This window comes from Ornithorhynchus anatinus, chromosome 2 (assembly GCF_004115215.2).
Source record: "Ornithorhynchus anatinus isolate Pmale09 chromosome 2, mOrnAna1.pri.v4, whole genome shotgun sequence".
NCBI classification, from domain to species: Eukaryota; Metazoa; Chordata; class Mammalia; order Monotremata; family Ornithorhynchidae; genus Ornithorhynchus; species Ornithorhynchus anatinus.
Window position 1 is genome coordinate 86,728,363 of NC_041729.1, and position 23,347 is coordinate 86,751,709.

Genomic DNA, 23,347 nt, shown 5'->3' on the forward strand with positions numbered 1-23,347 from the left:
AACTGCTCCACTGAAGAAGGTTCCATTCTCTTGAGGGTGAGCTAAATGGATCAATGATCAGATTTTTTTAGAAAAAGAAAGACTGATACCAGTGACATGGAGCCTCATAATCTGTTCCAGGGTGATCAAGTTTAGGATCTTTCCTGCAGCTGTGTATCTGACAATGTATGTGTGCTCTCATCCTCATTAGGCAGGGATTGTCTCTATCTGTGGCCTAATTGTACTTTTCAAGCACTTAGTACCGTGCTCTGCACAGAGTAAGTGCCATTAAACACGATTGAATGAATGAAATACCATAAAAAATAATAATTTTGGTATTTGTTAAGCGCTTACTACGTGCAGAGCACTGTTCTAAGCGCTGGGTAGATACAGGGTAATCAGGTTGTCCATGGTGAGGCTCACAGTTAATCCCCATTTGACAGATGAGGTCACTGAGGCACAGAGAAGTTAAACGACTTGCCCACAGTCACACAGCTGACAAGTGGCAGAGCTGGGATTTGAACTCATGACCTCTGACTCCCAAGCCCGTGCTCTTTCCACTAAGCCACGCTGCTTCTAAAGCAGTGTGCTAAAGTGCTGGTGTATATACATATATAAGCGCTTGGTACAGTGTTTGCACCTAGTAAGTGCTCAATAAATACGATTGAATGAATACATTTTCAAGATGAGGAAACATGAGGTACCAAAGAAGTTAAATGACGTGCAGCAGAGACTTGCCTCTGAATTTTCAGTTCTACCAGAGAGTGAAATGCAAAGTGCCCCACTGGAAGAGTAACCGTATATCCTTATTTGGATGGGGCAGACTTGAATTTTTGTAGGTTGTCCCATGCAAATTTAGAAAAAACACATAAATGCCCTGAAATTGGGACTGTTCCAACTACACTGGTTAGCCTAGGTTTGTACAAACCTACCAGCTGTTCTTCCTCATCTTAAATGCTTGAATTTACGTAGGCACAGTCATCTGAAGCAGCAGCTTGGCCCAGTGGAGAAAGCAGGGGCCTGGGAGTCAGGTGGATCTGTGTTCTAAACCTGCCTCTGCCAATTGCTTATTGGCTGACTTTGGGCAAGACATTCAACTGCGCTGGGCTTCAGTTTGCTCAACTACAAAATAGGGATTTAATACCTGTTCTCCCTCCTACTTAGGCTCTGAGCCCCTTGAGGGACAGGAAACTCAGTTCGGACCTAATTATCTTGTATCTACCCCAGCTCTTAGAACAGTGCTGGACACAGAGAAAGTGCTTAACAAATACCATTAAAAAAGCAGTTATGTACATATTCATTTATATTGCTCCATTATTTATGTATTCTCTTATCCATCTCTGCTTCTCTTTTCCTCCTACCTGTAACTACTTTCGGTGGTTGCCTTTTCAATTGGATTGTAAACCTTGGAAGGCAGGGATTGTGTCTTTCTTTCTACTGTACTCTCCCAAGCACTTAATGCCATGCTCTGCACAAAGAAAATGCTTATTAAATGCTGCTTATTGATTGATTGGTTTTCTACATCTACGCTGGACTTCTTCTCCCAGAATTCTAGGACTTATCCTATGGGCTGTAGGACTTCCCCAATCCCCATGCTTTGTCCCACTCTGCTCTCAAAGTGGGAAGAAAGAGAAAGGTAAGAGGTGCAAGCTTTTCCACTTAAAAAAAACACTAATATTGTTAGTGAAATCCTCAGGTAAATAAAGCCCTGGGGGTAGGGATGTATGTATGTGTGTGTGTGTGTGTGTCTGTTTTCCCATTTATCCCTACTCTCTTAAACTCACATGTCCTCAGCAGAAACACATGGTCTCTAGCCCCAGAATGTGATCCCAATAGCAGGAAAAGAAAAACACTTAATTTTCCAGAAATGCCAGCCAGAGTTACATATCCTTGCTTTGGCTTTCAAACAGTTACACCAAATGTAAAAAAAAAAAAGAAAAAAGTGCCCTGAAAGGATTCTCTGACCTCTGACTTAATAAAAGCAGCCATGTTCTTATAAAAGAGGCACACTCCTGATGTTGATCCTGAATAACAGTGTCCAGTTTTGAGGGCAAAGACATTGTTTTTAATCCCCACAGGTTTGGGGGCTAAAGTCTCATCAACCAACGCTCATTCCAGGTTACCTATGAGAACTCAGTTCTTCTAGGTAAGCCTGATAAGACCCAAATTGCTCTTTTTGATCCTTTAGTCCTGAGCTTGACTTACTGCCCGAGGCAGGGGACAAATAAGCACCCTCTCCAATCTCCCATCAACTGCACTGTTCCTCCTCCTCCTCCTCTTCCTCTCTAGTCAACTCCCCCAGGACTTTTCTTCTGCATGTAATCCCCTTCACCCGAGAGCTTCTCATACTAAACTAAGCATCACAGATGAGGACTATGAATCCTGGAAATGCTTCTGAGAGTCGAAATCAGCCAAGGCTGTGCCATCCAGGGAGCCATGACAGCTCCAGGAAGGTGAATCTAAATCAACGTGAGCAGGCCGCATACTCCCCACTCCACACCCACAGCCTACACTCGACATACACACCGGGAAGCAAGCCCCTTCCCCTTCCCAGTCCTTCCTGAACCCACCCTATCCCCTCCACAACCAGAGGCCAGTGCCCAGGCACTGTGTCAACCACAAGGGTAATGGGCTCAACTAGCCTCCCCGACAGGGGGTACTGGGATAGGGCAATTTGTGGGGTTTGGAAGGGAAGTTAGAGGGGAGGAGTTCAAAACTTGAAGACTTTCCCCACTTCAAAACCATACGGAAGACATCTCCTCCAAGAAGCCTTCCCTGACTAAGCCCTCCTGTCCTCTTCTCCCACTCCCTTCTGCGCCGCTCTTACTTGCTCCTTCATTCATCCTCCATCCCAACCCCACAGCACATATGTATATAGTTGTAGATATCTGTGATGTATTTATTCTATTTATTTATATTAATGTCTGCCTCCCCCTCTAGACTGTAAGCTCACTGTGGGCGGTAATGTGTCTATTTGTTGTTCTATGGCATTTGCCTAAGCACTCCATACAGTGCTTTACACACAGTAAGCGCTCAATAATTACAATCGAGTGAAATGAGTAAAGTGCAAACGAGAGCTAAAGGGAGGGAGGGCAACAGCATACATGAAGTCACCAGTCACAGTCAGACATGCCTCCGGCAATCAGGGAGAGCAAACTCGGCTGGGTTGGGGCACTGGGCTCCCAGCTTCATCTCCACCTGATGGGACTGGGCCAAGGTTCCCAGGCCAAGCAGCGGGGGGCTCTGGGAAGAGGAGGAGGAGAAGACCGGGGGTGCCCATGGAATTGGGAGGCTTCTCTGCACCACCCCAGTTGTGCCCCAGGATTGAGTCATGTCAGCTGCGGCATCGGTGCCACCCCATCCGCTCTGACACCATCCCTGCAAAGCACCCCTCTCATGGTGTAGTGGACAGAGCACTGGCCTGGGAGTCAGAATGTTGTGGGTTCTAATCCCGGCTCTGCCACTTGTCTGCTGTGTAACACTGGGCAACTCCCTTCACTTTTCTGTTACCTTACCGATAAAATGGGGAGTGAGACTGAGAGCCCCACATGGGAGAGGGCTTGTGTCCAACTTAATTTGCTTGTATCTACCCCAGCACTTGTACAGTGCCTGGCAGATAGTAAACCCTTAACAAATACCTTCATTATTTGCCCGTGCTGTGATTTTTGTAAGGTCTGGAGTGGCCCTGAACCAACCTTTGGATAAATAGGGTTTGGAGTCCAAGAAGGTTTGGTTGTGAGTTGAGTGAGAGAGAGAGAGTCCTTTATTTTAATGCCTCATCCCTTTCTCCTCACCACTGACTTTAAAGTACTCAATCACCTCGCCCCCTCCTACCTTATCTCTCTGGTTTCCCACAACTACCCAGCCTGCAGCATTTGCTCCACTATTGCCAACATTCTCCCTCTATCTCCCTCTGTAATTAATAATAATAATAATAATAATAATAATAATAATGTTGGTATTTGTTAAGTGCTTACTATGTGCAAGCACTGTTCTATAGCGCTGGGTAGACACAGGGGAATCAGGTTGTCCCACGTGGGGCTCACAGTCTTCATCCCCATTTTACAGATGAGGTAACTGAGGCACCGAGAAATGAAGTGACTTGCCCAAAGTCACACAGCTGACAAGTGGCCGAGCCGGGATTCGAACCCATGACCTCTTTCCACTGAGCCACGCTGCATCTATCTTGTGCCATCCACCTATCTCACAGTTCTTATCCCCATTTTTACAGATGAGGGAACTGAAGCACAGAGAAGTTAAAAGTGACTTGCCTAAGGTCACACAGCAGATGTAGCAGAGCCAGGATCAGTACCCAGGTTCTTTTGACTCCCAAGGCCCTGCTCTGTCCACTAAGCCATGCTGCTTCCTCTCACTGGGCTGACTGTGCGCAGGGAACGGGTCTACCAACTCGGTTGAATTGTACTCTCCTAAGCATTTAGTACAGTGCTCTGCACACAGTAAGCGCTCGATAAATATCACTACCTGACTACCTGCACCCTCTTCCTCCTTGCCGACCGCCCAACCTCCTGCCTCTCCCCTCTTCAGTCCTTACTTCACTCTGCTGCCTAGATTATCATTTTACGTTCAGGGCATGTCACCCCTCTCCTCAAATATCTCTAGTGTTAGCCTATCCTCCTCCATATCAAACAAAAACTCTTCACTACTGGCTTCAAAGCTCTCCATCAGCTTGTCCCTTCCTAAATCACCTCCCTTCTCTCCTTCTACATCCCAGCTCGCATACTTTGCTCCTCTGGTGCTAACCTCCTCACCGTGCCTCGTTCTCAACTGTCCCGCCAACCCCTGGCCCACGTCTTACCCCTGGCCTACGTCTTACCTCTGGCCTGGAACTCCCTCTCTCCTCAAATCCTCCAAACAATCACTCTTCCCCCCTTCAAATCCCTACTAGAGGCACACCTCCTCCAAGAAGGCTTCCCAGACCAAGCCCCCTTTCCCTCAGCTCCCTTCCCTTTCGTGTCACCTCGACTCGCTCCCTTTGCTCTTTCTCCCTCTCTCTGCCCCACAACATTTAAATATATATGTACATATCTATAATTCTATTTATATTGATGCCTGTTTACTTGTTTTGATGTCTATCTCCCCCCACCATCCCCAGACTGTAAGCCCATTGTAGGCATGGATTGTCTCATTTTACTGCTTTTTACTGCTGTATTGTACTTTCCAAGTGGGCACACAACAAGCGCTTAATAAATACGAATGAATGGATGAATGGATGGATGAATGAATGACCTCCAGACTGTAAGCCCACTGAGGGCAAGGATTGTCTCTCTTTGTTGCTGTATTGTACTTTCCAAGTGCTTAGTACAGTGCTCGGCACACAAGCCCTCAATAATAATAATGTTGGCATTTGTTAAGCGCTTACTATGTGCAGAGCACAGTTCTAAGCGCTGGGGTAGATACAGGGTCATCAGGCTGTCCCACGGGAGGCTCACAGTCTTCATCCCCATTTGACAGATGAGGTCACTGAGGCCCAGATAAGTGAAGTGACTTGCCCACAGTCACCCAGCTGACAAGGGGCAGAGCCGGGATTCGAACCCATGACCTCTGACTCCCAAGCCCGGGCTCCTGCCACTGAGCCACGCTGCTTCTCTAATAAATACGGAGGAATGGATGGATGAATGAATGGCCACCAGACTGTAAGCCCATTGTGGGCAAAGATTGTCTCTCTTTATTGCTGTACTGTACCTAGTAGGGCGCCTAGTAGTAATGATAATAATAATGATGATATTTGCTAAGTGCTTCCTATGTGCTGAGCACTGTTCTAAGTGCTGGGGCAGATACAGGGTCATCAGACTGTCCCACGTGGGGGGCTCACATTTTTTAATCCCCATTTTGCAGATGAGGTCACTGAGGCCAGAGAAGTTGGGTGACTTGCCCCGAGGTCCACACAGAGACAAGTGGCGGGGCCGGGCTTAGGCCCACGTCCTCTGAGTCCAAGCCCGGGCTGTTTCCCCTGAGGCACGCTCCATCTCTAGTGCAGTGCTCTGCACGTACTAAGCGCTCAATGAAGACTATTGTTTGGGGGGGAACAGCGGTTTCGCAGGCCTGGAGTGGACTGGCGGCTCCCGCCGCCTGGGGGCGCTGTGGCGGCGATGGCGCCCTCGCTCGGGAACGGCTGCAGCTCCGCCGGGGCGCGCGCACCGCGCGCTCTCTCTTCCCTCCCCTGCCCCCCGCGCGCTCGCTCTCCTTGCCCCCGCCTGCGCGTGCTCTCTCCCTCCTCCCCCCGACCTGCCGCGGCGCGCGCGCGCGCGCTCTCTCTCGCACCCTCCTCCCCTCCCGCCTGCGCACGTGCGCTCTCTCCTCCCGCCGCGCCTGGCGCGCGCGCTCTCCTCTCCCTCCTCCCCGCCTGCGCGCGCTCTCCTTCCCTCCCGGACCGCGCCTGCGCGCCGCGCTCTCTCCCTCCTCGCCCCCCCCCCCCGCGCGCTCTCTCACCCCCGCTCCCGCCCGGCGCGCGTGCGCGCTGCCTCCCTCCTCGCCCCCCCCGCCCGCTCTCTCCCCCTCTTCCCCTCCCGCCTGCGCAAGCGCGCTCTCTCCCCCTCCTCCCCTCCCGCCCGCCCGCTCTCTCCCCCTCCCGATCCGCCCGCGCGCGCGCGCTCGCGGCCCTCCCCCTTCCGTCCCCCGGCGCGCTCCCGCCCGGCCGCTCTCGCCTCCCTCCTCGGGCCCACATCCGGGTCCCCGGCCGCTTGGGGCGGGGCGGGGGAGGAGCGAGGGCGCCCCCAGCGGCGGCCCGCGGCCCCGCCCCCCCTCCCCGGGCGGCCGGGCCGAAGGAGGGAGGGAGGGGGGGGGCGCGCGCGCGGCGGCCGTCGCGCGCTCCCGGCCGTCCTCGTGCAGCGCGTGGCGCGGCCGGAGCTGGGGCCTCGCGCCTCTCCCGGGCGAGGAGGAGGAGGAGGAGGAGGAGGAGGAGGAGGTCGAGGTCCTGTTGCAACCCTCTCTCGGGGACGTGCTGCTGCTCCCGCCCCGCCCCGCTCCGCTCCGTGGCTTCCCCCGGGTCTCCGCTCCCGCCGTCCCCGTCCGTCCCGACCGCTGCAGGCGGAGCGGGGAAGATGGAGGGATTAACGCTGAGCGACGCGGAGGCAGAAATACTACTCCCGATCTCTTCTCCTACTGCGACATCGAGAGCGCCAAGAAGGTGGCGTCCAACGGGCGGGTGTTGGAGCTGTTCAGGGCCGCCCAGCTCCCCAACGACGTCGTCTTGCAGGTAACGAGGGCCGGGGCCGGCCCGGCCGGTCCTGGCCGCTCCGCTCCGTTTCATTCCTGGCCTTTCTGGGTCTGTGCTGTCCGGCCCGGTTCGGTTCTGTGCTGCCCGGCCCTGTCCCGGTTCGGTTCGGTTCGGTCCGGTCCGGTCCGCTCGGGCCCCACCGTGCAGGCCCGAGCCCCCTTCCCGGTGGAGGACGGGCTACCGCAATGGGAGGGGACACACCTCCTTCCCTTTTTCCTTCCTTCCTTCCTTCCTTCCTTCCTTCCTTCCTTCCTTCCTTCCTTCCTTCCCTTCCTTCCTTCCTTCCTTCCTTCCTTCCTTCCTTCCTTCCTTCCCTTTTTTCTTCCTTCCCTCCTTCCCTTTTTCCTTCCTTCTTTCCCTCCGTCCTTCCCTCCCTCCCTTCCTCTCCCCTCCCTCCCTCCTTCCCTCCTTCCCTTTTTCCTTCCTTCCTTCCTTCTTTTCTTCCCTCCTCCCTCCTTCTCTCTTTTTCTTCCTCCTCCCCTTCTTCCTTCCTTCCCTTTTTTCTTCCTTCCTTCCCTCCTTCTCTCCCTCCCTCCTTCCCCTTTTTCTTCCTTCCCTCCTTCCTTCCCTTTTCCCTTCCTTCCCTCTTTCCCTCCGTCTTTTCCTTCCCTCCCTCTTTTCCTTCTCTCCTTCCCTCCCTCCTTCCCTCCCTCCCTCCTTCCTTCCCTCCCTCTTTTCCTCCCTCCCTCTTTTCCTCCCTCCTTCCCTCTTTTCCTCCCTCCTGCCCTCCCTCCTTCCCTCTCTCCTTCCCTCCCTCTTTCCTTCTCTCCTTCCCTCCCTCTTTCCTTCTCTCCTTCCCTCCCTCTTTCCTTCTCTCCTTCCCTCCCTCTTTCCTTCTCTCCTTCCCTCCCTCCTTCCTTCTCTCCTTCCCTTCCCTCCTTCCCTCTCTCCTTCCCTCCTTCCCTCCCTCCCTCCCTCCCTTCTCTCCTTCCCTCCTTCCCTCCCTCCCTCCCTCTGTCTTGCCGGAGGGTCGCCGCGGAACGACCCCGTCCCCCTCCCCTGTCCCCCCCTGCGGAGGGCCCGGCCCGATCCTCGAACCCCGAACCCCGGCCCGGAGGGGGCCGCAGGTGCTTGGGCCCGAAGGTGGAGGAGGGGGCCGTCCTCAGGTGGATGGGGCCGTGGCTATAGGGGACTCTCCATACTATAATAAATAACAATAATGTCGGTACTTGTTAAGCGCTTATGTCAGAGCATGTTCTAAGCCCTGGGGTAGATACAGGGTCATCAGGTTGTCCCACGTGAGGCTCACGGTCTTCATCCCCATTTTCCAGATGAGGTCACTGAGGCACAGAGAAGTGAAGTGACTTGCCCACCGTCACCCAGCTGACAAGTGGCAGAGCTGGGACTCGAACCCATGACCTCTGACTCCCAAGCCCGGGCTCTTGCCGCTGAGCCACGCTGCTTATAATAAATAATAATAATAATGATGGTATTTATTAAGCACTTACTATGTGCCTAGCACTGTACTAAGCCCTAGAGCAGCGTATATAGGTGTGGGTATATGTGCCAAGCACTGTACTAAGCTTGGAACAGTGTGTATATGTGAGTCTGTGTATATGTGAGTGTGTTTATAATAATAATAGTATTTGTTAAGCACTTACTATCTGCCAAGCACTGTACAAAGCCCTGGAGCAGTGTGTATATGTGCCAAGCACTGTACTAAGCAGTGTGTATAGGTGAGTGTATGTATAATAATGATAATAAAGGTATTTGTTAAGCGCTTACTACATGTCAAGCAGTGTGTATATGAGCGTGTATATGAGTGTGTGTGTGTGTGTAACAGTGCTAATAGTGGTATTTGTCAAGTGTTTACTATGAGAAGCAGCGTGGCTCAGTGGAAAGAGCATGGGCTTTGGAGTCAGAGCTCATGGGTTCGAATACCGGCTCTGCCACTTGTCAGCTCTGTGACTTTGGGCAAGTCACTTCACTTCTCTGGGCCTCAGTTCCCTCATCTGTAAAATGGGGATTAAGACTGTGAGCCCCACATGGGACAACCTGATTCCCCTCTGTCTACCCCAGCGCTTAGAACAGTGCTCGGCATATAGTAAGCGCTTAACAAATACCAACATTATTATTATTATGTGCCAAGCACTGTACCAAGCCCTGGAGCAGTGTATGTACGAGTGTGTATATAATAAAAATAATGGTATTTGTTAAGCGCTTACTATGTGCCAAGTAGTGTGTATATGGGTGTGTGTGTGTGTGTATAATGGTATTTGTTAAGCGCTTACTATGTGCCAAGCACCATACTAAGCGCTGAAGCAGTGTGTATTTGAGTGTGTGTGTGTGTGTGTACATGGGAGTATGTGTGTAGGCTGCATGAGTGAGTGTGTATGCCCGAGTGTGTGTATATGTGGTGCGTTTACACCCGTGTGGATGTGCGGTGTGTTGGCCTGTAGGTGGGCGCGGGTGCATAGCCGTCCCCATCCCCGTTTCCCGGGAGCGGCCAAATGTCCGTCCGACCCGGGAACCCCAGTTCTGCATCTCTGCCCGGGCCCTCCCGCCGCAAGACCGAGGGAAAACGCCGCCCCATTCCAAACCTCCCAACGACGGACCCCGCTGAGCCCCGGGACCCCCAGGACCCCCGGACCCCGGAGAGCGCTCGCTCAGAGTCCGTCCCGCGGGCACAAACTTCCCTGGGCTCCCACCTCCCCAAGGACCGGGCCCCGGCCGGCCCTGACGGGCTGCAAGGAATCCACTACAGAGGCTGCCCACGCCACTACACAGTTTCTTCTTCTTCTTGGTGCCGCCGTATGAAAAGGAAGCGGGTGTTTGACTTTCTGGTTAACCAAAAATAGACCAGGTTGGCTCCTCTGGCTTTACAGATAGTCAGCTCCTCTATGTCCACGGGAAAGGAACAGAACAATCATCAAAGGGCCGTTATTACTAAGGATGGTGTTATTGCAGCGGGCCCCCTGTCCCTGGGGAATAAAACTTTTGTCAGGGAATAGTATTAGGATAAAAAAGAGAGTTTTGGGGTTTTTTTTTTAAGGGTAATTATGGGTGGGAGCAGCCTGGGCAGAGCCACCCCTCCCATCCCCTGGCTCGGAACTGTTTCCCTCTTTTGACAAAACTGCACAGATGGCCCACCCGAAAGCCGCACGTCTGAGCGGGGAGAATGGTAAAAGGCTTGCTTTTTGAATCGTGCCATCTCTTTTTCGTTTGTTGAAAGGCAGGTTTGTCCCCAGTGTAACTTACTTCTGTTTGATGAAGTGCAACCACTTGTACTCTCCTGCCCAAACGGGACAGGATGAAAAGGTTTCGACTTTCCTTTATATCGATCCAAGTTAATTATCCAAAGCTCTGAAATTTGAGCAAATGCCCAAAACATGTCAGAGATGTGCCGCGCACGTAAGCCGCCCTCAGAAGTTGTAGCTCTCGTGTAAGTAGCGGCGTTATCTTCTTTGCGTTGTAGCGGTAGGAATATAGGTGTGTATAATAAATACCTAGAACGAATCCTATCTTACAACTTATCTGGGATATTTTAAGTTGCTGCTTTTTAACTTCAGAGGCGAGAGTTGAGGAGCGGCTGAAGCACTGGATTTGGATGACACCTGGAAGCATAAATTCATTGATTTAGTATTTGGGGAAAAGTAGGCAATCAATCTGTTTTTCATGTTTGGAGATTCAGCCTTAGATATTAAAAATTAAGGCCTGCCCTCTAAACTTGAACAGATTGGAAAGTGATTTTTTTTTCTAGAAATAAAGGTTTCCCTCCTTGTTTTAGCAAAATTTATTAGGGCATGCAAGAGGTGAAAAGTGGGACAAAACTAGAAAGTTGAACATGCTCTAGGGATCTGCAGTTGGACTGAGACTTATTAAATGGAGGGCTTGTCAGCTGATGTTCAAAAACAGATAAGAAGTTTTCTTTTTCCCTATAAATCAGGGTTTCCCTTGTTTTAAGAGGCTTCCTTAGAGCATTCAGGAGGTGAAAAGTGGGAGCAAACTAGAAGGTTGGACATGCTCCAGAGTTAGGCAGATTTTAGATTCTCAAATTTAGAATTTTAGTAAGTGTATTCTTCAATTAATTTTTAAGATCATCTTCCAAATAGATTAGCATCCCTAAATAGAATTGGCTTTTTTTTTTTGGCCTCATTGAACCGAAAAGATAAATGGCCAGGATGTGATCACAGGTTTAAACCATGTAGGAATTATCCAACAGCCTCAACTAAACAACAGTCCTGATAGCTCAAAGAGAATTACTTTAAAATAGTCGGAATAGTATTCATTAAGCTTAAGAGACAGATGTTGGTGATATAAATAAATTATGGATGTGTACAAAAGTGCTGTGGGGATGAATAAAGGGTGCAAATCCAGATGCAAGGGCAGCACAGAAGGGAGTGGGAGAAGAGGAAACGAGGGCCTAGTCAGGGAAGGCCTCTTGGAGTCAGTCATATTTATTGAGCGCTTATTGTGTGCAGAGCACTGTACTAAGCACTTGGGAGAGTACAATATAACAGACACATTACCTCCCCACAGTGAGCTTGCAGTCTAGATGGGGAGACAGACATTAATAGAAATAAAATTAAAGCTATGCACATAAGTGATGAGGGGCCGGGAGGGAGGATCAATAAAGGGAACAAGCCAGGGCGACGCAGAAGGAGTGGGAGAAGAGGAAAGGAGGGCATAGTCAGGGAAGGCCTCTGGGAGGAGATGTGCCTTCGATAAGACTTTGAAGACGGGGAGAGTAATTGTCAGTTATGAGAAGCGAAGGACGTTCCAGGCCAGAGGCAGCACGTGGTCAAGAGGTCAGTGACGAGATAGATGAGCTCGAGGTGGAGTGAGTGAGAAGGTTGGCACGAGAGGACCGAAGCATGTGGGCTGCGTTAGAGTAGGAGAGTAGCGAGGTGAGGTAGGAGGGAGCATGGTGACCGAGTGCTTTAAAGCCAATGGGGAGTAATTTCTGTTTGGTGCAGATAAGGATGGGCAACTCCTGGAGTTTCTTGAGAGAAGAAGCATGACCTGAACATTTTTGCGGGAAAGTAATCCAGGCAGCAGAATGAAGTATGGACCAGAGTGGGGAGAGACAGGAGGCTGGGAGGTGAGCAAGGTGGCTGGTACAGGAATCAAGGCGGGATAGGATAAATGCTTGGATTAACGCGGTAGCAGTTTGGATGGAGAGGAGAGGGCGGATTTTACCGACGTTGTGAAGGTTGAACCGACAGGATTTAGTGACGGATTGAATACGTGGGTTGAATGGGAGATAATGTCAAAGTTACGGGCTGTGAGATGGGAAGGATGGTGGTACCATCTACAGTGATGGGAAAGTCACGGGGAGGGCAGGGTTTAGGTGGGAAGATGAGGGGTTCTGTATCGGACACGTTAAGCTTGAGGTGACGGGAGGACATCTAGGTAGAGAGGTCTTGAAGGCAGGAGGAAATGCGAGACTGCACAGATGGAGAGAGATCAGGACTGGAGATGTAGATTCGGTAATCATCTGCATAGAGGTAGTAGTTGAAACCATGTGAGCGCATGAGTTCTTCCAAAGGAATGGGTGTAGGTAGAGAATAGAGGGGACACTACTGAATGTTGTGGGCAGGAATATGTCTGTTATGTTGTACTCTCCCAAGCGCTTAGTACAGTGCTGTGCACAGAGTAAATGCTCAGTAAATACTATTGAATGAATGAACCCACTTTGAGGGACCCCCACAGTTAAGGTGAGGGGTGGGGCTGGGGGGGCGGGAGGTAGAGAAGGAGACCGTGAAAGAGACTTAAAATGAGCGGCCAGAGAAATAGGAGGAGAACAAGGAGAGGACAGGGGCAGTGAAACCGAGGTTGAATAATGTTTTTAGGTGAAGAGAATGGTGGACAGAGTCGATGGAGAGGTGCCTTCAATAAAGCTTTGGAGGCGGATATGAAGAGGAAGGGCCTTCCAGGACAGAGGCAATACATGGGTGAGAAGTCAGTGGGAGGTAGATGAGATATAGTGAGTATGTCAGTGGCATTAGAGGAGCGAAGTGTGCGGGCTCGGTTGTAATAAGAGAGCAGCGAGATGAGGTAGGAGGGGGCAAGGTGATTGACTGCTTTAAAGCTGATGGAGTGGAGTTTCTGGGAGAAAGTTGGTAGGTTCTGAGTGACTGATGTCCTGAACTTTTATGGTCGCTTGGTTTGTAAGTGAAGAAACAGACCACTTATTTAGTATTGACCCATTGTGCTTCTCAATGTTTTTGGAACTACCCAGGGAAATTTCAGCATTTAAAGGAGGCCGTTGTATTTTTCTGTGTTCTGAACTCTGTTCTGAAGACAGCGTTGTCCACAAATGAAGAATTGTATGTCCCAGGATGATCTTAGTCCAGGATATCGAGTTTTGCCAAGGAAACTTTTGAATTGACACACACTTTATAAAACTGAGCGACATGCCGGAATAGCAGAGAATGTGAGATTCAAGGCAGGGTTCATCTATGCATTGGCACTTAGTCACCCCAGCGATGTGGCAATCTGCAAGGCTAGAGAATGATCAAATGTTACTCTGCGGTGAATGGCCGTCTCTTCCAAATGTAACTTTAGTGACCTTTTAAAGGTTGGGAAAGGACATTTCACACAATGTATTACTTCAGTCCATATTTATTGCTCGCCTTTTAAAGAGTGATTGTAAGTCACGGTGGAATTTTGAATTACTGGTAACTTTTACAGATGGTTTGAAGTATACAAGGTGCCAGTTGTAATTTTCTCTCTAATCCATTTGAAGTTTGGAAAGTAATTCCTGTGTTAATAGAGAAGAAAAACATTAGCTCTTTTGTTTTCCCTCCAGTTTCTGGTAACTGTCCAGCAAGGTAACACAGTGTATCAGGAAATGGAAATCAATAGTAATTTAACAATATATTTTCTCCAACTTCAGACAGAACACTAATTTGGTTTAAAAGAAAAAAAACGCCTTGTTGATTTGTTCATGTATTTTTTGCTTATTCTACTTAGAACAGTTAAACAAATTTTGGAACTAATATTCATATTGTTACTGCTGGTGCAATGTAATTCCCAATGGCGATTTTCGGCCAGTAGGTCTTGAGGTACATTCGTTCAATAGTGTTTATTGAGCACTTACTATGTGCAGAGCGCTGTACTAAGCGCTTAGAATGTACAATTGGGCAACAGATAGAGACCATCCCTGCCCAATGATGGGCTCACGGTCTAAACGGGAGAGACAGACAGCGAAGCAAAACAGAACAAGACAAAAACAAGACAACATCATCAAGATAAATAGAATCAAGGGGATATACACCTTATTAACAAAATAAATAAGGTGATAAATAATATATACAAATGAGCACAGTGCTGAGGGGAGGGGAAGTGGGAAATACAGAGGGTGGGGAGGGGAAGGGGAGCAGAGGGAAAGAGGGGGCTCAGTCTGAGAAGGCTTCTTGGAGGAGGTGAACTCTCAGTAGGGCTTTGAAGAGGGGAAGAGAGTTAGTTTGGTGGATGTGAGGAGGGAGGGCATTCCAGGACAGCAGAAGGATATGGGCAGGGGTCGACGGCGGGATAGGTGTGAATGGGGGACAGTGAGGAGGTGAGCGGCAGAGGAGCAGAGTGTCCGGTTGGGCAGTAGAAAGAGAGAAGGGAGGTGAGGTAGGAGGGGGCAAGGGGATGGAGAGCTTTGAAGCCAAGAGTGAGGAGTTGTTGTTTCATGTGAAGGTTGATAGGCAGCCACTGGAAGTTTTTGAGGAGGGGAGTGATATGCCCAGAGCGTTTCTGTAGGAAGATGATCGGAGCAGCGGAATGAAGAATAGACTGGAGTGGAGAGAGACAGGAGGAAGGGAAATCAGAGAGGAGGCTGACACAATAATCCAGTTGAGATATCATAAGAGCCTGTACCAGCACGATATCAGTTGGGATGGAGAGGAAAGGGCAGATCTTGGCAATATTGTGAAGGTGATACAGTATATAGTAAGCATCTCTGTAAAAACCTGCTGTAACAAAACTCTTCAAGTTTGTAAGATTTTTCTAGAAAAAGTCACCTTTTCTTAAGGAGCTTTGTCAAGAATCGGGAATCCCAGTTTGAACCTTTTAGGAAATACACAAAAATGCTAATGATTTCCCCCAGATTATTTCATTGGTCTTTTAGCCTAGCCTTTTACAAGTACTTTGGTAGTTCTTAAGTTGTATTTTCGATGTCAGTACAGTGATTTCATGGGGTCACTGTCTCCTAGTGTTAATTTGTGGCCACTAAGCACTTAAAGCTGGGTGGCACCCTTTGACACAGAAGTTTGAGGATCTGGGTAGGAGGATGGGGCTGGTTTGTTCACTCTGGCCATTTTTGGTGTGGAAAGACTTCCATAAAAACGTTAATGTTACGTATCCTCCTCTGGCATATGCAGGGGGTGTGGGGAGGGTAATAAGAGCTGCAGCAGTGGTAATGGGCGCCCTAGAATAACTCTGATGTTGTGTTGATTGGCTTGGGGGGCCCATCCCAAGGCCGCTGGGGCCCCTTCCACATTTCTTTAGTGGTACACACCCCATGAAGGATTGAGACAGGGCTCCTACCATGCAAAAATTGTTTGGGGTGACTCCAGAAATGCTCAGACTTCTGAATTATCTGAATTAAAGAGCCAAAGTATGTACGGCGGAAGTCTTGGCATACCTCAGCCTTGAAGTCCCTCCCCAGCACCTCCCCCTGCTCATTGCCATTGCAGACCTTTGTTCAAAGTAGACCGCACCTCTGGTTCTCTTAAGTAAAGCATTGCTTGCTTGCTAAACTCTGCGTTAAGAAAACTTGCTCTGTGTTATCAATCAATCAATCAATCATTGAGTGCCTACCATGTGCAGAACACTGTACTAAGCGCTTGGGAGCCATGCTAGTGTCATATGCTAAGCAGTCACCTCCGGGGACTTGTAGCCTGAGCCCAAACAGAGACATTGTTGAAAGAACCTTAACCGATTCCCCAGCAGCAAGAGCCAGAATGTGAAAACACGTTATGGCAGATCTGAGTGTACATTGAGTCGAAAGAGTTGGGGTGAAAGTGTGGCCTAGTGGAAAGAGGAGACCAGGTTCTCTAATCCCAGCTCCGCCCCTGATCTGCTGAGGCGACCTTGGGTTAAACCATCAATGTCTCTGACACCCAGCTTTCTCATATATAAAGTGGGGTTAGTATGCTGTCTGTGAACTCAGTGTTGGATAGGGTCTTTTCAGATTTGATTATCTTTTATCTATCCCTCTGCAGTGCCTTTTTTTTTTAAAAAAAAAAGTGGTATTTGTTAAAGGGCTTACTGTGTGCCAGCCACTTTATTAAGGGCTGGGGTAGATACCAGATAATCAGGTTAGACACAGTTTATGTTCGCCATTGGGCTCACAGTCTTAATCCCCATTTTACAGATGAGGTGCCTGTGACACGGAGAAGTTAAGTGACCTGCCTACCGTCACCCAGCAAACAAGTGGCAGAGCTGGAATTATTACCCAGGTCCTCTGACTCAAAGAGCTGGGGTTTTTACCCAGGTCCTCTGACTCCCAGGCCTGTGCTCTATCCACTAGACCACATGGCTTCTCGTGCTCTAGACTGTAAGCTCGTTATGAGCAGAAAATGTGTTTGTTTATTGTTTTGTACTCTCCCAAGTGCTTTGCATGCAGTAAGTGCTCAATAAATATGATTGAATGAATGAAGTGCTTGGCATCTAAGTCGGTGCTTAATAAATACCATATTGTTATTACTGGTCCCCTTCCTATTTGGAGTGTCCCAGGTCCAGTGTCAATTTTGGATTGTGAGCATAGTTCCTATAATTGGGAAGTCCTTGACTTCTTTTTTTTTTTTTTAAATGGTATTTGCTAAGCAGTTGCTATGTGCCAGGCACTGAATTAACCGTGGGGGTAGATACAAGATAGGTTGGACACAGTCCGTGTCCCACATGAGGCTCACAGTCTTAATTCCTGTTTTACAAATGAGGGAACTGAGGCACAGAGAAGTGAAGTGACTTGTCCAAGGTCACCCAGCAAGCACATGACAGAGCCAGAATTAGAACTCAGGCCCTTCTGACTCCCAGGCCCATGTTCTATCCACAAGGCCATGCAGCTTCTCCTCATTATAACGTTTCTAAATTATACACATGTTCATCTTGATAATATCTCAATTTCAACTTCAAAGAACTAGCCCTCTTTATGGCCCAAACTTCAGAGGCTTGGGCGTTGTGGACCAGGTGGGGCAGGATGGGACAAAGGTAGAACAATTTTAAAAGCCCCGATGGGGGCCAACCAAAGGAAAAAGTGGGCATATGTGACAGAGCAGGAGGGAGACAATAACACCCCCACCAAAAGCCTGATTGAAGGTACATCTCCTCCAAGAGGCCTTCCCAGACTAGGCCCTGCTTTTCCTCATCTCCCACTCCCTTCTGCATCCCCCTAACTTGTTCCCTTTGTTCTTTCCCCCTCCCAGCCCCACAGCACTTATGTACATATCTGTAATTTTATTTATTTGTACTGATGTCTGTCTCCCCCTCCCCCCCGCCCCTGAATTTAAGCTTGTTGTGGGCAGTACATTGCACAGAGTAAACGCTCAATAAATACAGTTGAATGAATGAATGCCTGAATGGGTGGGGCTGGGAGAACAGAGGTGGGGAAGATTACCCCATCTCCAGGGAAGGTCAGTGCATCTAATTCACTTTACTATTATGAAATCTATTTAACTCAATATAAATACATTAATAAAGCTTTGTTACTCATCTGAAAGTGACTTGCACAATTCTGGGTAATCTTTATTGTAAAATGTGTTGGGTATCATGACTTTGATTCAGGAACAGATTCCCCATTTGTAACGTTGTTCCTGTGAGAAAATTGGTTCAGGTATACAACACCTTCAAGGAACTAATTATATTGTCTCATGACTGCCTGTGTTTTTTTTTTTTAACAAAAACTAGCTCTTGATAAAACAAAGTCCCATAAAATTATTTTTGATAGCTAGTAGGTCTGACAGGTTGAAGAAATTAGGCTGGGTGGAACTCGAAATCAGGCATGGGCAGGTAAGCCAAAAATACAGTCCAAAGCATTATATTTCTTCAGGCGGTTAATGCTGTCTGCTCTTGGATGTCATGTTGCTATGGCACTAATTCTTGAAGGAAGATCTGGTAAAAACTGGAAGATTATTGAAAGGGCTTTGGGACGTGTTAAGAAATTTAAAGCACATATGCGTGGGGTTTTTTGTTCCCCCCGCCCTGAAGTAACATTCAACGTGAGGTGTTAAAATCTGAGTTTGCTTGCCTAAGTACAGTTGACTGCCAGACAATACTTAGCTGGGTTAACAGGCTCCAATGGGTAGAGTAGGCGCAAAGGGAATGACTGTTCTCCATCTGTATGCCTCTTGCTTTTGGGTATTTTTGTAATGGTGTCTGTGGAACTGGACCATCCACTGTCATTAAATAAAACTGTTTTTCTTTTGGCTTTGGAACCTGTTAAATCAAACTGCATTTTATTGGCCTCCTTCACATCATCTGCATTGTTGGCCTAGTTGTCAGTCTCTGACTCAGCAGTTAAAGCACAGAGACGATTATTGATTTGGTTCCTGATCTCGATCTGAGAATTGTAAATCCCCAGTCTTTGCTCACTAGTTTGGGTAGCTTTTGCCTGTCCCTGTCAGAAGTCTCTGTCTGATTAGTAAATTTCAGAATGCTTTAATGAGTAAACAATAATGGTAACTTTATCCTCTAGATTGTAAACTTCTTGTGGACAGGGGACATGTTTAGTAACTCTGTTGTATTGTACTCTTCCAAGGGTTCAGTCAGTTGCTTTTATTGAGTGCTTACTGTGTGCTAATCACTGGTGAGAGTACAACATAACAGTAGAACACAAACATTTCTGGCCCAGAGTGAGCTTACAGTCTAGACGGGGAAGCAGACATTAATATAAATAAAATTACAGATATGGGCATAAGTGCTGTGGAGCTGGGAGGGAGGGGATGAGTAAAAGGAGCAAGTCAAGGCGGCACAGAAGGGAGTGGGAGAAGCAGAAAGGAGGGCTTAGTCAGGGAAGGCCTCTTGGAGGAGTTGTGCCTTCAATAAAGCTTTGAAGGTGGGGAGACTAAGTGACTGTTGGATATGAAGAGGGAGGATGTTGCAGGCAAGAGGCAGGACGTGGGCGAAAGGTCAGCGGCAAGATAGCCAAGATTGAGGTTCAGTGAGAAAGTTAGCATGAGAGGAGTGAACTGTGTGGCCTGGGTTGTAGTAGGTTGGGTCATGGCAAGGTAGGAGGGGGCAGGGTGATTGAGTGCTCTGCACCCAATAAGAACTCAATAAATAGCATTGACTGATAATCTAATAATCCTTTCAGGGCTCTTCCAAATCACCTGCATTTGCACAGGTGTATCCATTTTAAAGGTAGCGTTTCTTTTCATTCATTCAATAGTATTTATTGAGCGCTTACTATGTGCAGAGCACTGTACTAAGCGCTTGGAATGAACAAGTCGGCAACAGATAGAGACAGTCCCTGCCGTTTGACGGGCTTACAGTCTAATTGACTGTCTTTTCTCAGACATGGCTTATACTTAACATCCTTTGGCTAATATTCTTTCATGGTGTTGCATTAGGCACATCTTTCCTTGAACCTTTAGTGTCTGAATTACTCCCTTAACTCGGTTTAAGGTCAGTTAGAAGTTTTTTAGAGTTTGCTGAAAGTACCGACCGTGTGGACGTCCATTTCAAGGAAAAAAAAAATCAGTTTTCCTCTCTGTTTTAAGAGCCTCACATTTGTGAGCAGAGATTATTCAAAACTATGTTTTATGCTTCAAGTCTTGATACTCTTCCTGCCCAAGAACATTATTTGCTAGAGCAAGGTCTGTTGAAGGTTCCTGAGCGTATATCCTCTCAAGATGAGTAGTGAGGAGGAGGAAGCATGTACTTCAATAAGAAATAGACATTTGTAACCTACTTTTTTGGGCTTCTTTTTAAAGGTAAAATAAGGTCACTGTAATACAGATCAATCCCACATTTAACTTGAGATTAACACAAATCAGAAAAACCACCTGGTCATGGATCTGGAAGGAAAATGACAAACAGGCAAACCATCTTCTCTCAATAAAAAATTCTTGGATCCCTGTACTCCAAATAGCTTATTCAAACCCTATTAATGAGGGAACTTTACAGGGTAACTCAGAAGTTCTAGGCTATGAGTGTATTTGTTAAAATTCCACCACATTTCGTACCAAGGACTCCAAAGGCATTCTTGTGCGTCAGAGTATATCTTTTAATGCACTTCTTTTAAGCCTTTTCTAAACAGGAGAGAGTAAAGTAGAAAAAGTAGGTGTCTTCAACCTGAAGGGTATCTCTGGATTGATCTGGTGACTGCTTGTGAGGTCACTGAGCCTGAGAGAGACTTGGACTACAGCCCAGTTTTGTTACAGAGAGATGGATCTGGGAAGTAGAAAAACTGCTGATTTCTTTGTCCCCTCTCTGTGATTATTTTGGGTTAGAACCAGCCCAAGCAAGACCTCCCTGAGAAATGTCGTGTCCTTTATCAGGAGATTCTGGAGTCTCTAAAGGAATAGCATGGTAGAGCATGTATAATCTGTGATTGAGGGTCCTCTAGGCCATCCTGGACTCCTGTGGAGTTGCTGGGGTTTTTTTTGTTGTTGTTGTTTTTGATGGCATTTAAGTGCTTACTATGTGCCAGGCACACACGAAGTGCTGGGATAGATACAAGTTAATTAGGCTGGTCACAATCCATTTCTCTTGTGGGGCTCACAGACTGAAGTCCCACTTTACGGATGAGATGACTGAGGCAAAGAGAAATGTCTTGCCCCAGGTCACACAGCAGACGTGTGACGGAGCCAGAATTAGCACCTAGGTCCCCTGATTCCCAGGCCCGTGCTCTTTCCACTAGGCCATAGTGCCTCTCTGGAGTTGTCTAGAAAAGATGGCTTGGAAATGATTCAATTCTCACCCAACCCCACCTTGGAACAGAGCTTTCTCTCTGGTCAGAAGCTGGCTTTTCCCTGAGAGGTGTTTTCCTTGAATTCCTTTTGTTTTCCATAAAAAAGTAAAATCCATACCTTTCCCTCTTGACGAGTGGAGTTGTACTACCAATGCTGATTTTGGAGGCTCTTGTCTTCCCCACCTGTTCTCTGTCAAGTTCACCCCTTAAGGCGGGGAAGGTATGTGCTCAGTGTTTCAGTGGATGAAATGATTATGTCATCTGCTTTTACATGGTAAGAAAAAGTGGAGATGAAGTAAGCATCCAAAAGAAAAGGCTTCAACCTGCAGGTTTTCTTTACCTGACCATGACCTCCAGGTGACCTCCTGGTAATCTTGGCGCAGCTGCCAGTTCTCTCACTCCATAATTTTTCAAGTACAAAGTGAGAGATCTTGAAGTACCTTCACAGTAGGATATTTCTTACAAATATCATTTCAAACCCTCAGCCTCTCTCAGTCCACTTAAGCTCATAAAATAGCTGGATTCAAGGAAAGGCCAAAAAATGATAGCATGGGGAAATGAAGAACATGAGTCACTTCAGGCTGAATAGAACTGTAATGCCCAATCAGAAGCCTGAAACGGGTGACCAAGTAAACTCTGGTCATCAAGTCCTATTGGCGGTAGAAAAGAAATCCCATTCAGTGTCCAGAAAAGTCCAGGTTATTGTAGACTCGAAGTTGCAACATTAGTACGGGCGGTGAAAGTTAGAGGAAGGAAGGAGACACTTTGATTTTATTTTATTTTTTGGATTGATTATAGCCAGGGGTAGGAACAGTTCCCCAAATTTACCTTGAATAGGGAAAGAGAGCTGCTGGAAACTGGGAACTATGGAACATTTTTGAAGGTGAATGATGTTTTAGTTGAATCTGTTGTTTTGAATAAGGCTTTATATAAGAAATGAATCTAAAGTACATTAGGTATAGTAGGAAGTTTCACTGGAAATTAATAATTCTTGAAATTTCTTTTCCAGTTGAATGAATAAGTGAATTTCATTTAATTACATGCCACCGCCCCCCTCTTCCCCCTCAAAATAAGGAAAGGGATGTTCCAAGATTTAAGGAGTAATGATTGTTCAGAAAATGGAAGTGACCAGTAGAAGGAAGGTACCTACAGTATTCCGATCATTCATTCATTCCGTAGTATTTATTGAGTGTTTACTATGTGCAGAGCACTGTACTAAGTGCTTGGAATGTACAATTCGGCAACAGATAGAGACAATCCCTGCCCATTGATGGGCTTACAGTCTAATCGGGGGAGAGAGACAGACAAAAACAATAGCAATAAATAGAATCAAGGGGATGTACATCTCATTAACAAAATAAATAGTGTAATAAAAATATATACAAATGAGAGGACGAGCACAGTGCTGAGGGGAAGGGAGAGGGAGAGGAGCAGGGGAAAGTGGGGGAAAGGGAGCTTAGATGAGGAGAGGTGAAGGGGGGCAGAGAGGGAGCAGAGGGAGAAGAGGGAAAAGGGGAAGCTCAGTCTGGGAAGGCTTCTTGGAGGAGGTGGGCTCTCAGTAGGGCTTTGAAGAGGGGAAGAGAGTTAGTTTGGCAGAGGTGAGGAGGGAGGGCATTCCAGGACAGCAGGAGGAAGTGGTCCAGGGGTCGACGGCGGGATAGGCGAGAATGGGGGACGGTGAGGAGGTGGGCGGCAGGGGAGCGGAGCGTGCGGGGTGGGCGGTGGAAAGAGAAGGGAGGTGAGGTAGGAGGGGGCAAGGGGATGGAGAGCCTTGAAGCCTAGAGTGAGAAGTTTTTGTTTAGGGTTGCAGTCTTAGAAGGCCCCAATCTATCACTCACTCGTATTCATTGAGTACTTACTGTGTGCAGAGCACTGTACTAAGGACTTGGGAGAATACAGTATAACAGAGCTGTGCTATTATACAGTGCAGCACACAAACCATTTCTTACATCATGGTGCAGTGTGTCCACCTAGTTGCAGGACAGACAATCCCTATCAGTGTTGGTATTTGTATTTGTTTGTTGGTATTTGTTAAGCGTGGCGCGAGAAGTAGTAGGAGAATCAGAAGAGGACAGTTTTGGTGATGCCAGGGTTAGACAGCATTTATTGAGCACTTACTATTTGCAGCACACTGTACTAAGCAACTGGGAGAGAACAGTGTAACAGAGTCGATAGACATTTTACCACAAGGAGCTTACAGTCTAGAGGGGAAGACAGACATTAATATAAATACGAAATTTATGATATATAATTTATAGATGTATACATAAGTGCTGTAGGGTTGGGGT

At 47.7% G+C, this 23,347-nt stretch overlaps 1 protein-coding gene across 1 annotated transcript in view; it reads left to right on the plus strand.

Moving 5' to 3' along the window:
• The first annotated feature begins 6,838 nt into the window (after positions 1-6,838).
• Positions 6,839-23,347, plus strand: part of REPS1 (RALBP1 associated Eps domain containing 1) — a 94,601-nt gene continuing 78,092 nt past the window's right edge. The window contains 3 exon segments of the mRNA XM_029057595.2: positions 6,839-7,070; positions 7,072-7,086; positions 7,088-7,195. Of these exon segments, the coding sequence (XP_028913428.1) occupies positions 7,041-7,070; positions 7,072-7,086; positions 7,088-7,195 (153 nt within the window). The 5' untranslated portion in view covers positions 6,839-7,040.